Here is a 16679-nt window from a genome sequence, read left to right on the forward strand (position 1 = left end):
AAGGAGTTCCAGCCAGTATATTTAGCAGTCAAGAAGAACCATGAAGAGAACCTCACAGATGTATCTGATATTTTTTACTTAGAATATGATGAAGAAATGATGGTCAAAAGCTTGTTGTGTTCTTATGATTTCAATACTCATCAAGTTGTAAAGTTGACTCTCTTCAAATAAAAGCGTAATTATTTCTAACATTTACAGCAAAGTTGGAATCATTACAGAAAACATTGTAATGGCTATTTGTGTTTTAAAAATTTATTTCCACCCAAAGTTGTTTTGTATAAAATATAATCAAACCTCTCTGATTAAGTTTGAAAGTAGTGTCTGATGTTCTTCGTCTCAGTACAATGCTCAAAGCTACAATTATAACTCCATACGACCAGAAATGTTGTTGCCACTTAATTACCATGCAACAATTGCATACCACTTAAATCCAGTTACCTCTATACAAATTATGACTACTAAAATAAAATTACCTGACAGGATTGAGGAAAGTATTTACAATTTTTTACCTCTAGATACTGATGACTTTCAATTTTAATGAGGCATAAAATGCCAGCTTGCAACATAATTAGATTAACTACTCGTATCTTTTAATAACCATTTCAAACTGCCTGAGCCTCATCTCTTGCCTCGTAAACAAGATCACTTCCTCTCATGTGCTATTGTTATTGTATACATATATATATACATCTAATGTTATTCCATCACAGAACCCAATGGAGGAACAGGAAAATTCCACGTTAAATCGTCATATTTTCAGTCATGAGCTGGCTGTTATCACTAAGAACCGATTCTTTGATCTCTGCATCAGCATCTTCTATCAAGTTTGTTACTTCCATGTTTGGTATGCTAACATCGCCAATACCAGATGATGCACCGTTATCTCCTATTGATACTTGTAATTCGGACTTTTCAGTATTGACCTCTTGGCCAATTATATTCTCTTTTTGAGATGATTCTAATAAGGTTCCAGGTTCCATAATTTGGCGTAAAACGGGATCTTTAGTAACAAGTCTCACCATTAATAATGGAGCAAGTGGATGTGTGATAGTTTTTCGATTTAAATACGTAATACTCTGAAATTCAAGATCTTCTTTGATTTACGGTAACATGAGATATCACAGTACTTACAAAAGAAGTTATCTTACCTCTTTCTGGAGTTGATTTAGAGTGATTCCCAAGTGAGAAGCAACTTGACTAGGTAGAAAAATTGCGTGTATGCAATACTGTATGTAAGGAACTAACTGCTCACTGAATGACTCTGCAAACGTGATCATGTTATCTCGTTCTGCAGGTGTAAACGCCTGAAATTTGATTGAATTCATTTCGATTTAGTTAAACGAAATTCAAATGAATGCAATTCGAAATTTACTACAAAATGTTGGATCAATAGAGAAACACTATTTCGAATTCCGTATTGATTACCTGCTGCTCTTGTTTGTAGAACACGAGCATGGCTTTTGCTACATTCTGTAAAGACTCTTGCAAAAGATGTGTACAAGTATCAGCTAATGCAACTGGAGCGCAAAGCCTTAGTTCGTTGAACGCTGATAATAATCCATTGCAATATTCAGCTAAGGGAAAAAATTCAACCAATTGCTCCGGAGGATTTTCCTGGAAAAAAAATTCTATACCGACTAACTACTATGGTGTGTGACAAAAGTACATTCTTGGACTTTGCGAATGTAAGTTAATTTTACTGAAGCATTCGTTGTTTCTTACGGATAGTCCTGATGTTTCGCTTTTCACTTCAGTTCTCTGCAATTTATTTATTAATGTGAAAGTTTCCATATCTTTTTCAAACTTTCTTGTTGTTCTACGAATGATTGTTTCAATTTTATCTCCGATTGCACAAATAAATATGTGGGACATTCTTGCTGTGAAATCTGCTCCCACCCTGCTGAATGATAATCCAAAATACGTGCATTGCCCAAGAATAGAATCTATCGAAGTCACGCCAGGTAAGTCTTGTTCAAGTGTTGACAAAAATTGAGATATCTGAGAATTTTTAAACGATATATTACAGTCTCCTATACTCAAAAAAAAGCGAATCACTGGATCAAAACAAGGAAAGTATTGAAGGTGGTTCACGCAAAGGACGAAAAGAAATAAATAAAAAAGGTGAATTTACCTTTTCCTCGAGCCAGTGATGGAATATTGCAGACTCGTTGATGACGTGTCGCGATGACGTTAGATGCTCTTCATCATTGAATATAGCTCGATACTGAGTGATTATATTAAATAAATGTATCCTTGATAACTCGATGGTCTTGGTTAGATGGTGATTAGCTATCAATAAAGCAATGTTATCATGTGATATAGTATTTTAATAATATTACACGGAAAAATCATGTTATTCTATAACATGATATTCAAACAATATGGCATGGGAAAATAAATAAGAAATCAATTGAAGCTTTGTACATTTTTTGTAATGTAGACAATTGATACTTACGATCGTCTTTGGGAATGGCATTTAGTAAACCCTGAAGCCAACTATCTCTAGCTTGAAGGAATTTTACTCTTAGTTCAGGTTCTGTGAAGGCATCCATTGACCGCAATAATCCCACAAGCTGCAGACACCTTGGCAGGGGTAGATCTCCTCGGAGCGAACCAACCACTTGATTCACCATGCCAGACCAACTATTTTCTACCTCTGCTACTATGGACTTTGGGAAAACAAAAAAAAATCTGCGATTGCTGACTCGATTCTTCATTGAAATTGAAATTGACCAAACGTCAAGAATATTTTGTTGAAGATTCAATGCCCATTCAGAAAGTTTTCACTTACAGCTATTATTGGAATATCGCCATGTTTTGTACCAAGTTGCCTAGCATACTGAGAAAGTTCTAAGGCTTCATTGTACTGATTACTTCTCAAACATGACTCCATAAGCTGTGGCATTTCAAGTATCTCTAGAAGTTCCGCATTCCGAGTTAGCGTCAGACCATTGAGTCTGCGATGGGTGTTAATGTCTTTAGAGGCATCACAAAAATACTGACAACTATTCGCAAATTCTGGTAACTTGTGAATAAGGTTGTCCAAGTGACTTTCAGTCTCGTTAAACTGTAAGAAAAATATCAAGTGCTATGGACCAAGAGTTGAAGTTGTCACCAGAGAAATCAATAAAATTTGTTTCTGAATGAGGACATTCATTCAAACAGATCGTAAATTACCTGTTTGAATATTTCTCGTGAGCTTTCAGCAGTTTGAATAAATGTTTTATAATTAGAGAAGGCTAGTTCTTGAGTTTGTAGTAGAATAGAATTTTTATCATCATTTAAATGTTCTGGTTCTTTATCTGAAACAATGTTGAGTTTAGTGAACATGTTCAGTTTTAAAGCAAAATATGTTGCAGCATGCAGTTAAACTCACTTAATTGTTCAACATCGAACCCTCCTAGCTTTGACAAATATTGATAAAAGTCTGGATTGTCTTTCCATGATTCTATGGGAGAAAAAATACAAAATTATGTAAATGTAAAACGATATAAGATGGGTCACCCATGTGGGTCTTATGAGTAAAACAAATGTATTGTTATTCATGAATTGATTCATCTGCTTGGATCAAAAGCTGGATGTCAAATCCTATAATCTCAATTAGTTTATTGAGTTTCCATACTCTGCGCTAAACTTCAATATGATAATGCTATACAATTTTTCGATGATAAGATCTACTCTATATTGAGCTCCTGATCAAATTGAGAAGTACTTAAATAAATTTTCTTCTTGTCAACGCAGACCAGTCCGTGCCGAACTAAGCTTACAATTGATATAATGCCTTTAGGTACATTCTAACCTGGTAGTCCATTGGGAAATACTAGACCAATAACTTTTTCAGTCTCGATATCCATATTAATCAGTGATTTTTTATTTATCAGGTGCTACTGTATCGTACAGCTTTTGATTGAAATCAATGACATCTAACCACACGAGATGACAGTTCTCGAATAGATGCACGAAATTGACACCTTTCAACTCAAGTGCTCTGGGCTCTGACCATTTTTGACATGGCTGATTTATAGTTTTTAATGTTGGCCGATTTGCGGAATATGTGAGCCGCTCCTTGAGTACTTGTCGTTCGTTAAATAAATATTTAATACAATGGCTGCATTGATCAAGAAGAGGGTTCTTGCCGAGTTTAGCCAAAGCCAGGTACGGTACGATTGTTGAAGTAGCCAAAACCCTGTGTATCACTGGTGTATTATCTCCAGATTCGAAGGGTTAGGGCACATCATCATTAAAATAAGCCATTAGCTATTCTAGAATTTCGTGAAATAGCTTCTAGTACATCGTCATTTTTTGCGGCAAATATCAAAATATTCATCCATTTAACATATACCTATACAGTTATCAATTTTGTTTCTATTCTCAGGTGATCAATGAGGCCCCAGCTAAAAAAATTCGGACGCTTCGGCTTTCTACGTCTACAAATAACAAAAATGGCACCGCAGGTAGCGACAGTAGCTCAGCATTAGCCTACATTGAACTTCTTGATAAATGCAAGGCTGGAAACGATGCATTGCAGCTATTGTTACGAATATCTGATTCCCTACCACAATTACAAGCAGAGCATGTCCCAATTGCTGCAAAGAGACTTGCAGAACGGTTCACGAATGAGACAGAAGCCTCGGTTCGAGCAAAGATCCTCTGGTTGTTTGCAGAATTGGGAGAAGTTGCCGAAGACGCAGCAGAAAAAGCTAACATTATTGAAGAGACAGTGAATCTGTTGAAGAACGAAGAATCGCATCGAGTTAAAAGCCAAGGTCTGGCAACTCTTCTGAAACTCGGGGATTTCCATAAGTACTAACTCTGAAAAGAAATTTTCTTATATTTCACAACTGTGATGGACTTAAATAGATGATACCTGTTATATTTAAATGCCCTCAACGTAGCTATTCTTTCCCAGAAGTGCAGCATTGCAGGCAGCTCGCGATCACTTGCCAGACACTTGGCATGGAGTTCAGACCCAGTGCCTATCAATAATTGGACGTTTTTTGTGTCCGAAATCTTCAGATGAAATGCTGGCATTTGTTGGAAGCTATGCTCATTCGCAGGATCCACGAGTTCGGGCTCAAGCATTTGAAACCATGGCTGAGTTACATTTACGTAGAGGATGCCGTTTACCAGCTAGCCTGTTTCCAGAAACATGTGAGGCACTTCGGGATGATTATGAGATTGTTCGTCGAGCTGTTTTGAAGCTGATATGGCTGTTGGGCGCTGAGTACCCCGATAAGTGAGTAATATCACTATTATTTATGTACTAGTTTTTTGCAATATCCTGCAATGAAATTACTCAACATTGTCTTTTAAAACTTGATGTAGATTCGCAATTACAATGGTGTTTGTTCTTTAGTATCATGGCTGGAGATGGTGAAGAATTACGTATGGTAGATTGTGCATTTTCAAAGATCTGTAGTTTGATGGGTGATTTATCACCTCGTGTGAGAGCTGCAGCTATATCTTTACTGGGTACCATGAAAGGTGTTTCGCGCCGATTTATGGAGCAAGCATTGGATAAAAAACAAAAGAGGGGCAGGGACGTGGCGCCAGAAGTTGAGGAAAGAAGTGGATCGTGTGGAGCATTTATCCATGGTTTGGAGGACGAATTTTTGGAAGTGAGTTCGATTGTACTCATCAAATAAGCCCTATTCTCTGACATTATCACTAATTCTAGGTGCGTACTGCAGCTGTAGAAGCTCTGTGTTCTCTGTCCCTCGAGCAACCAAACATAGCACGTATATCTCTTGATTTTATGGTTGATATGTTTAATGATGAGATTCAGGATGTCAGATTACGAGCTATAGAGTCATTGCGTAAAATATCTGCTAGTGTCACCTTGAGAGAAGATCAACTTGAAACTATACTTGGAGCATTGGAAGATTTTTCTGGAGAAGTAAGAGAAGGGCTTCATGCTACATTGGGTACCAGTCGATTAGCGACGCGCAACTGCCTTCATATGTGTGTCAATCGTTTATTGGATAATCTTTCCCGTTACCCTGAAGACAAAGAAAGCATTCGGGTTTGTTTAGCATCTCTGGGAGCATCACATCCCTATCTTACCCTCCCCCTTGTACCCCAACTACTCGGTCGGCATCCATTTTTTGACACACCTGAGCCTGATGTCGACGAACCCTCTTGTATCCTTTGATATGTTCATTTTCTAAAACTGCAATTAATGCATATTCAACATAATTCGGCAGCTTGTGATACTCTCATTCTAGATCAATGCTGTTTTTAAACATCATTTTCTTTGATTTACTAATAACAGATGCCAGTGTATTGGTACTAATATTTAACGCGGCCAGACATTGTCCAAGTATGCCAGCTCTGTTCACAGAGCATGCGGCTAAGCATTATCATTATCTCAGAGATACAATGCCTCATCTCGTTCCCCGACTGAGACCTACGCCGACTCCGTTGCCTGCTTTGGAAAAAGATGATAGCGAGAATAATGATATGAGAGATCGAAGAGGGAGAGAATTTTTGGAGAGGATGGTCGTTAGTGTGGAAAGAGCAAGGCCTGATGGCAGAGTTCATGCACAGTTATTAGAAGTTGCTGGTGTTGAACTAGACCGATTAGCGGAAATGGACTCCGGGATGGAAGGAGCAGCTCGATTCACTGCTCTTTATATTCGGTGTCTCCTGTTACTAAAGTCGATTGTTCCTGAACTTTCTACTCTGCCCGCAAGCTCAGCACCTTCTATTACTGGCTCGAATACATCTAACAATGTTGTTCTCTTACTTCAGCATGCCCAAAAGTAAATATTTGGTCTACATAATATGACCATCACAAATGCATTCAGTTATCGTACTAATTGTAAGTCGAATTTTTTTTAGACTTCAACGACTTTTCACAGGGTTAGGCGCAGAAGAGATAGTGCTTGCAAATGACATACGGCTCAAAGCATTAGCTGTAGAATTGATACGATTCACACGTGGTGCTACGGGAAGCGCGTTACCTCTTGCTCGTCACTTCCTTTTAGAAGCAGAAGCCCTTGCCTCGGATTCCAGGAAGCTGCCACCATTTTCAAGAGCATTGGTCCTGCAACTGCCATCCCTTGGAGAGGCTAAACCTGGTACTTTAACTCGACTTTTGATACCTTTACTGTTGACGTCTTCTTCCCAAGGAGAGGAGAGACTCCCGAGACCGTCGACAATGACTCGTATATGTCGGGCTATCATTGAGGAACCAAGAGGTGATGCAGATGCTGCCCTGAAATTTACTGGTGGTTTACTACTGGGGATTCCATTAACGGCAAAAATTCTCAATCTTCGAGATCCTGCAATGCTGCGCATCAAACTGCGCCATCCTGATCAGCAGATCCAGTTACTACTTCCTCGACAATCTGACCTACGTGCGTTAACTACTGAACAGAGCGACTACAGATTAAGGACGATTGTGCTTTTGTCTCATCAAGTTTGGATGGAAGCTTGTAACGTTGAAGTGTCATTAGCATTGCTTGTTCCTTCAACACCTGTTTGTACTCATCCCCCACTTGACGATCCGTGTGTTATTGATCTGTGCAAACCTGTAAAGGTGTCAGTATCACCTAAGCCAATTAAAAGAGGAATTTAATTTAGATCCATTTTGTGTTTTCGGGACCATTAAATTATCAATCTTGCATAAATAAGAAGTGATTATGATTATGAAAAGTAAATTGTTATTGTTACATAATGACAACAATATAGTACAAATATTTTGATCATATGAACAAAAAATAGTTTCTCAGTCACAATACGTATAACACACTGTTCAAAAAATATTCCTCCGACTCTTGTATTGAAGAGATAATGATGTGTTGCCATTGAGTCTTATTATCTCCAACTTTGGAATGAGCTTTTCCTATAAAACACCAAAAAAGTTGGAATAAATCATGTTGTTCTACTAGAACATAATAACGCATGTTACGGATGCAACTGGTTGTTCTGTTCGGAATTTACAATCTATTGATGTATTTTTTTGACTTGATCACTTATGTAATGAAGTTGAAAGCATCAGACTAAAATAAGGTAACAATACAATTTCTTGCGCAAGTGAAGGTAATTGTTGGAACATGAATACCTATAAATCGTTCCTGAAATGATAAACTCACCCTGAGAATGCAGGTGGTGGCGCAGGCTCTGCTTGTTTCTGGGCTAGATTACCGAATGTTAAGCCTCCATCTTGAGCAGCAAGGTTTTCGAAAGTGCTACTTCCACTGCTTTCACCAAAAACTTTTCCCATTTGGCCACCTTCCAATGGAGGTGAGGAGCTGAATCCGCTAAACCCACCTGAAATGTTGTTTTTTTTTGCCCGATGTTATCTACATTTTGTAAGCTCACAAACAAAAGCTGTGATACATGCTGGTTATCATCGATACACTATTTCTATTATTTACTTACTCGCAGTCTGTGGAGAAACAGGAAACGAAGCATTGCCAAAACCACCCCCAAATATTGGCTTTGAAGCTCCAAACATGGATCCAAATTCTGGCTTTGCGCCAAAAGTTGCTGCCTGGCCAAATGCTGGGACATTGACAGTTGATGTTGGTGTAGCTACTGCTAGATTTGGTCCTGAAGTAGGACTAGAAGCTGATCCACCAAATATTGACTGATTAGGGGATGTGGGTTGAACGGTTCCAAAGACTGATGCAGTGGGTGGATTCGACGGTATGCCACCAAAAATTGATGTATTTGGAGTACTTGAAATACTTCCACCAAAGATCGATGGGCTCGCAGATCCTGCAGTTCCACTTCTGAATACTGGTAGCGGTGAGGCGCTAGCAGAAATACCCCCAAATGCAGATGGTTTAGGGTCTGAAGATCTACCAAAAACTGAGGTAGTTGTGGATGCGGCAGAGTCTCCAGAAAATGTCGGTGGTTTAATAAGACTCTGAGTTTCACCAAAAAGCGGTCCTGATGATGCTAGAGCTCCTCCTAAAGGTGCCACGCTCGACAAGGAAGATGGTTTCTCCCTAAACGGTGACGACGTATTGGATACACTGGAAATATTGCCAAATACGGAAGACTGCACAGAAGTAGCAGAGTTTGCAAAGACCGATGAGGAAGAGGTTGCAGCTGGTAGACTGCTGACAACAGACGCTGAGGAACTTTGAGGTGAACCACCAAAAATAGATCCAAGTGAATTAGTGGCCCCACTTCCAAAAATTGAAGGCTTAGCTGATGGAACGGTCTCTCCACCGAATGAAGACCCATTATTAGACGCGGGTCCTGCATATATTGGTGATCCAGAGATACCCCCAAAGATTGATCCTGGAATTTGGTCTTTGGAGGTGATTGAAGCGTTACTAAATATCGATCCAGATGGAGAACTTCCAAGAGATCCAAATAAGCTATTATTAGCTCCCGACGTTGCTGTCGCTGAATTTTGAGGCAAAACATTAGAAGAGTTCAAGTTCAACCCCATGGCTGATAAGTCCAGTGATTGTGCTGAACCGGATGGTAGGCTAGTTACTGGTTTTGAAGCAAAAGAAAAAGCTGCAGTGCCTGTAGGTTTGGAGGCAAATGAAAAGCTCTGTAGTGACGGCGTAGTTGGCGATGTTGAAATCGTTGGCGTAGAGACTGCAGTGGATGATGGTTTTGTCATAGTTGGATAATTGGGTGGATGACTAGAGGGTAGTTGGACTGGAGATGAAAAGCTGAAACTTGTCTGAGGAGCAACTTGTAATGATGGAACTGAAGGTGAAGGTGTCACAGTAGCGACTGCTGGGGATGTTATCCCTGACGATGTACCTGACAGCAGTGTTGCATCTACTTTAACGGGAGAGGAAAATAGAATAGGTTCAATTTTTGAGAATTCCTTGGGCACAGATGATGCTGATCCTGGTGTTTGTATCAGCGGCGGAGGTAATGAAGTTGGCAAATACGTTTTCGAAGTATTTGAAGAAAAGGGAGATACTTCAGGTAGTGCTTTATGAGGTGCATGTGGTGTGCTCAATGATGAAACAGTGATTGGCTTAGTAGATTTCGGTGGTCCCATTGATGAAGTTTGAGCAGCTGATAATGCAGTGGCAATTCGAGACTTGCTATCGACTTGGGGTATTTTGATTATGGGAGATGTAGCAAGGGGTGCTGGAGGTGGGTTATTTTGAGCATTGACAGGCTGTACAATATCCGATCCTCCAATGTTAGCAACTATTCGATCCAAAGATGCTAGAGGACTTTTCACTGGTTGAAAGGGTGAAGCTGTATTTACCACAGCTTGTTCAGGTTTTGCCACAGACTTTGATTTAGCTTTTGGTTGGTGTACTTGTTTAGGTGGACTAACAGTTGCTAGCGAGGATAGTGTTGCCTCTAGTCGTTCTTGAATCGGCGATGGGGTTGCTGCTTTGATACTTCTTATTGTAGAGTGCTTCAGTAGATTCCTTAGTTTGCTCTGCTTTTCTTTACTGAAGCTAATGCTTTGGTTCGCTATTCTTTTGCATCTTTGTTCTATAGCGCTGCTAGTGCTATTAATGCTAGGGTTAATTGGAGAAGTTAGTGCCATGCTGGCCATAGATTTGTTCAGTGAAGCGTTGGTATTTCCTCGCGTGAGATTTTTCCACTTTTTGATTTGCTTCTGAATCATACTTTTTTGTGCAGCGATAATATCCCAATGTCTAACCATGTTTTGGTAGACAAATTCCAGACTGGATAATTTCATTCTCCTTTTTTCTTTGTTGATGTGTTCAAACCATTCATCATCTAGGATTCTTGTAGCCTGGTCCAATTGGGTCTGTGTGTAATACAAGAGATTCCGCAATTCTTTTAGCTTACTATTTTCGCTATGAATATGTGTATTATTAGAAGTACCCGACACACATTTAGATTTTGTTTCTTCAAGCCAAGCAAATGTTTGTAACACCAAGGCTTTCAAGTACACAATGTCACTCGTCAGACTTGCTGTTGCTTCTTGCAAATCCATCAAGAATTTCTCCATTTTCTCAGTTTTCTCTATGAGTTCAGTCCGTTCAGCTGGAGTTCCGATATCTACTAATGGCAACTCTCGACGACTTTTCAGTTCCTCCTCGAAGAAAGAGCTTTCTTCTTGAAATGCCTTGATACATATGCTGCTGTCAATTCCTACTTTCTCTTGTTGCTTTAAATCTTTACTGACAGCTACTGTTGTTTCTGGTTTGGCTGGTATTTCGATTTTTTCTATCTGTGGTTTTGGCATACTGAACTCCACTTGAGGTTGCGGAGCACCGACTTTAAGAGAATCTCCAAATGAAATAGTAGTGGATGGAATTTTCGATCGATCTGGGATTGCATTTATTTGCTTGGGCCGTGGAGTGCTCGTAGTGCCACCGATCAAATTGAAAGATATTTCAGAAGCCCCGATACTATGACGTGGTTGGCTTATCGGTGGAACAATTTCTATTGGAGGAGAGCAGACAGCCGGAATTCCAGGCATTAAATTAACCATATGAAAGCTGCATAACTGTCCCAAAGTTCCAAGAATATGGAGCATAGGCACAGGATGGGGAAGGGTTGAACCTTCGCCACCCCATGGCAGTTTTTCTACAGATGTTCTGTCTACCGCAAGACCAACAGGATAGCTCTCGCTTGTACGAATAAGAGGTAACTGCGCTCTACCACTGTCAACCAATTGCCAGTGTTCCCAATTAGTTCCATTGTCGCGAGAGCCTAAGACAGCGACTTCGCTGCTGCCACTACTGGCAGCGACAATTAATCCCCATTCCGGAACATGTTCAAAATAATACCTAGGGTCACCTCCTTCAAATGAACCATAAGTTATATCTTCGTAACAGGTGAAAATTGCATTAGCTTCACCTTTGGGTGCATCAATGATGAGTACTTTTATTCGTGATTCCTGCGGATCTGAGTATGCAGCGCAGAACTGATAACTACTAATCCATAGAAGAGCTATCACACTTCCAATACTTGGATTAGGACCGGTGATGTTTCGGGCTTTTTTCAGGTCTGGTTTCAGCTGCAGTAGACTGCCGTCTTTACATCCCACTACCAGCTGCTTTCCTTTGGGACTCCAAGCAACGCAGAGGACTTCCAGCTTTTCTAATTGCTCTAATACAGTTAATACACTTGAATTTTCGTCCACTGTTATGTTGAAGCGTCCTATAGTGTGATCACTTGTTATAGTGCACAGCATTCCCGGAATACATGGGTTCCAACGAAGATCCATGACGTAAACATTTTCGGCCGATGATAATTTAATCTCACGTAACAACTGCAAGTTCTAAAAACATATACAAACTAATTAAAATTGATGGAACTGATTAAATATTAAACTATTTTGAGAATGTATCAAATAATACCGGCTCCATAGAAATAACTGCGTTATAAATGTAGGCAGTAGGATGGTGAAAAGTGACAGCAAGAAAGGAACAATCACAATTCAGCGCTAGTCGGGTAATATTGGCTGGTAAAACGTATTCCTTCCTCCAATGCTTGTCTGCATTATCTCCGCTTTTGAGAACTATGATTTGATTTTCACATGATGTATAAAGTAATCCTCGTTTCCCATCAACTACAACAAGACTGCAGGATGCAGGGACTGAAGTAAAGCCATTTGATATTTTCGAGGTGCTTGATTCCTTGAATTGGAATTCCTGAAAACATAGGTCAGTTATATCAATTGTGTGAAAATCATTGATTCATCTTGGTCGAACTAATAGTCTCGAGAGATAAATATTATTGTTTGAGATCATTTCTCTTCAAACTACTGCTGGACATTTTCAATACATTGTTGAGTAAATTAAACAATGGAAATACGTACTAATACGTCCTTTGGTTCTGGTGCAGACTTCATTTCTGCGGTGTGTTGTATATCAATCGCCAAACAGCACTTTACGAATTTTTAAATCTTGACCGTTGGTTTGACTTTATAAAAAATATCGGTCCATGGGTTCTGCTGCGCCGGTAATCTCTAACCTGAAAAATAACTGTCTTTTGGAGTACGGGGCCACCTAAGCCAACCTGACTGGCAAACACCTTTGTAAGAAAGCCCGATGGGGACTGGTGGGGACATCCAATTGTATGTGGTGGCCCTGTTGGCCACGTACCGAGCGCTGGCGCAGCGGCGGCATTAACTCTTCGAACTTTGAATCATCTACTTCGTCTCCAGGTAAACTCGTTGCTCATCCTACGAGATATTTTATCATCGGATTCTACTGAATCTTGTGTGAATAATTAAAAAATACTACTCCATCGATGTATAACGCTGCGTAATCAAATGAATTGAACATAGTGATACATCGAATCAGTTAGTGGCTCTTAGTGGAAGCGTTGGGGAAGCCTCGATCCGATCTCGACCTTGTGCGCACCCCTACGCGGCCTTTGATTGGCCCAATATCATCCGACGTCGTACTTGGCCATACAGAGCGCAGCAGCGTTATTACCTCGTCAAGCTTCGAATCCTCTGCTTCGTCTCCAAGTAAGTCATTGCTCATTTAACTATTCTCGTTATAATGTCGGATTTAAAAACTTGCGACAAGTAATTAAAAAATTTTGCCCTATCTGAGTGTAACGCTGCTTAAATAAACGAATTGAATATAGCGATACAACGAATCTGAATCAGTAAAAGTAGCTCGGCATAGCCCACTCCATCCACGGCATAGTAAGCCAACCTCGTCCGACATTGCATCTTTCACTTCGTCAGAAAGTGACTCGCTTTTCATTTGATTACATGTTATAATATCAGAGTCTGAAACTCGTGATGTTCAGTTCATATAAATGTATATGAATATCACTTTTCCTGCTGTGTATAATGGTGAGTGATTTGATGAACTCCTTTGAATTCTTCCCAACGAAACTTCGTGCTGATGGCGCTGGGGTGCCTCCCAGCATTCGTTGCCGCGCTCGAACCGCTTCGTAGGAAAAGAGCGTCTTTTTAGTATTTCGATTCGGGATCGACGTTTTCTTACTTCAAAGCGTCAGTTTTTTCATTTGTTGGCGTCTGTAATGCCATTACTCACCTTCGTTAGAAGTTTACTGCGTATCGAGGGTCAAGTAGAGGTAAATTATTAATGAAACGCATTAAAAATGGTTATATATATTGGTAGTGGCAATACTGGACGCAACAAGTTGAAGCCGGTAGCCGTTGTGAATAATTTTGGAATTCTTGCCGCAACTCGAGCATTTCCCCGGTCGATCTGAAGTGCATAATCGGCGGATACAAATATCTAGGAGCATTCTTGCCAGAGCTTCGCTCTTCCTGCTACGTGAATTCCTGAATTTTAACTTATTCTTTCTCAATTTCTCTGTAGCGAAATTTTGTACCGCCAGAGGTCAGGCATCTTTGGCTCGACTCGGGAATCCCTAGCTCGACTCGCTACGATGCGTTCACTTGTTCGAACGGCTTCGCATCAAAAACTACCGTATCACGTTTTTATTTCGATTTGAAGTTAACATTCTTTTGCTCCTGAACGTTGATTTTCGTATTTCTTGGCGTCTGTAGTAGAATTGCTCTCGCTTATTCAAAGTTTGCTGCGCATTAGGGGACCAAACAGAGGTGAAGAAATTATGTCTCGCTCGGTTGCTTCTGAGTTAGGTTAGGAACGCGGTACATGCGATTTTTATTCAATTATCCATTTGATTTAGAACCACGATATTCATACGTGTTCTTTTGTGCATTGCAGAACTCGGAGCTCGCAGCAGACGGCTGAAAAAGATCTTGAAGCTTCTTGGAGCGGGTTCCTGATCACTAGGCTTCGTGAAACAAAATGGTGGGTGTGAAATTCGATCGTTTTTCCGCTGATCCTTTTCGAATTCCCTGGTTCGTGTTGCTTGTGTATACGAAAATCATTACCAAAGTTTTGATATCCTGTTGTAGATAATGTTCTTGTTGAGCAATCCTCGACTATCAAAGTCAAGTGAACAATCTTTGTAATTAGAATTGTCCGAAAGAATCCGACAGCTACTTCAACCGGATCTCTCATATTCGCCAGACTCGCCGAAAATTAGTAAGTTGGGAATTCGCGTATTTTTAATTTTTTTTTTTACAAATTATGAAATTCTTTAAACAAATTATTGGAAATTCTTCTCCACAGACAATGGTTTTTGTTGCATCCAATGGAGTTACCTCATCAATAGCTGATCATCGACCACGCACATAAAGTGATAAATTTAGGTAATTGAAATTTTCGACAACTATTTATTTCTTTTAATTCAAAAATTCTTGGTACTAATTATTCGTGGTTTTTTTCTATTCATTTTTATAGCATCGTTCTTCGTGGGAATATCTCATCAACTGCGCACCGTATCATACTGACTACATTCAACCCTCTACACTCAACTCACAACGGTTCAACCTAATACACAGCTATAGTCATCAGGGAGGCAGAGACATCCGGGTAAAATCCGAGACCCCCAAACTTGGGAACCAGATCGGGTCCGGTCTTGGTACCGGCAGCGGTGGGTGAGTCCCAGCAGTTGGATTTCCTCGATTTCTTTGCCAGCTCACACGATGGTGAACGCTGGCATCGGGGTCGTTGTACGTATTTAGTTTTTAGTAACCCACTCCCCATCCTCATCTCACGTGGCGTGGCGGTACTTTTAGATTTTAAATTCATTTTATTAGCTCAGGTAATCGTAGGTTTGGTTGCCGTTGAGCATAGCGCACCTGCACTTTGTAGAGTCACTAATATTGAATTATCTCAGAAATGATCCTTCTGCAGTCAGCCAATCGAGTAGTTAGTTAGTTAACGAATAGTTTATGAATTATAAACTATTTAAACAAAAAAACGATCATCGATCAACCTTGTAAGCAAGAGTGTGCGGCTCATAGGCAACGGTAGAGACCATCGTTCGATCGGCACGCGCAGTCTTTTGATTATAAAATAAATTTTAGTGGTTGATTTCGTTTGCATCGATCACTCAACGGTAGAAAAAATTTAGTCGTTCGAACGGTGTTTTTTTACCATAGTATCAATTTCTATATGAGGATCAGGTATGAAGCTTAGCAACCTCAGTCAATTAAGAAATTTGCAATTCTATTGCGAAACTTACAGAAATGACCAATTTATTGTTTATCAATTCTATTTCACTTGAACGAATCAACTGTAACTTATGAACAGGAAAACCTAGTTTTCAACATCCCTTTTTTCTTCCTGATTCTCTGCTAACTTTAACTATCCGATTAAGCTTCAAGCAACTGCCGCGGACATCATGTATAGCTTAAGAATAAAAATAAGATTACGATTAAGTCTTGATGAATAATTTTAAATTTCCGAAATTGTCAACTATACAAACGATATGCTTGGGCAACGTTTTCTCTTCTGCTTCTGAAATCATCAGAATTCCTAGGATTCGACGGAATTACATTTACGATTGGGTTCGATTCCCGTACAAACGAGGATATCACTTTACTACATATTGTATTTTTATTTAAATTTAAGAAAAGAAGGAAATTACATACTGATAAGGAACCTTAATGGATGGTTAGGTAATGGATATTACTTCATTACATATTGTATTTTTCGACGTTTTCTCTTCTGCTTCTGAAATCATCAGAATTCCAAGGATTCGACGGACTTACATTTACGATTGGGTTCGATTCCCGCACAAACGAGGATATTACTTTACTACATATTGTATTTTTATTTAACTTTAAGAAAAGAAGGAAATTACATACTGATAAGGAACCTTAATGGATGGTTAGGTAATGGATATTACTTCATTACATATTGTATTTTTCGACGTTTTTTCTTCTGCTTCTG

General features: G+C 39.6%; 3 protein-coding genes across 3 annotated transcripts; 1 reads left to right on the forward strand and 2 right to left on the reverse strand.

The window, feature by feature from the left end:
* Nucleotides 1–236: 236 nt before the first annotated feature.
* LOC105684317 (conserved oligomeric Golgi complex subunit 8) lies at nt 237–3996 on the reverse strand. Its single transcript, XM_012397597.3, has 10 exons — nt 3800–3996; nt 3377–3448; nt 3178–3302; nt 2792–3067; nt 2456–2669; nt 2132–2289; nt 1723–1998; nt 1426–1614; nt 1149–1304; nt 237–1076 (listed from the first exon to the last, which is right to left on the reverse strand). Exons 1-10 carry the CDS (start codon nt 3852–3854, stop codon nt 741–743), a joined length of 1857 nt encoding a protein of 618 aa, XP_012253020.2. The 5' UTR covers nt 3855–3996; the 3' UTR covers nt 237–740.
* LOC105684313 (integrator complex subunit 4) lies at nt 3965–8042 on the forward strand. Its single transcript, XM_012397583.3, has 7 exons — nt 3965–4155; nt 4376–4803; nt 4910–5236; nt 5357–5618; nt 5678–6140; nt 6272–6761; nt 6841–8042. Exons 1-7 carry the CDS (start codon nt 4105–4107, stop codon nt 7577–7579), a joined length of 2760 nt encoding a protein of 919 aa, XP_012253006.2. The 5' UTR covers nt 3965–4104; the 3' UTR covers nt 7580–8042.
* On the reverse strand, nt 7647–12972 carry LOC105684305 (nuclear pore complex protein Nup214). The gene is made up of 5 exons (XM_012397570.3): nt 12740–12972; nt 12279–12572; nt 8386–12199; nt 8097–8274; nt 7647–7846 (listed from the first exon to the last, which is right to left on the reverse strand). Exons 1-5 carry the CDS (start codon nt 12770–12772, stop codon nt 7819–7821), a joined length of 4347 nt encoding a protein of 1448 aa, XP_012252993.2. The 5' UTR covers nt 12773–12972; the 3' UTR covers nt 7647–7818.
* Between the last annotated feature and the right edge of the window lie 3707 nt (nt 12973–16679).

Source organism: Athalia rosae, chromosome 2, assembly GCF_917208135.1.
Source record: "Athalia rosae chromosome 2, iyAthRosa1.1, whole genome shotgun sequence".
In the NCBI taxonomy this organism is placed as follows: domain Eukaryota; kingdom Metazoa; phylum Arthropoda; class Insecta; order Hymenoptera; family Athaliidae; genus Athalia; species Athalia rosae.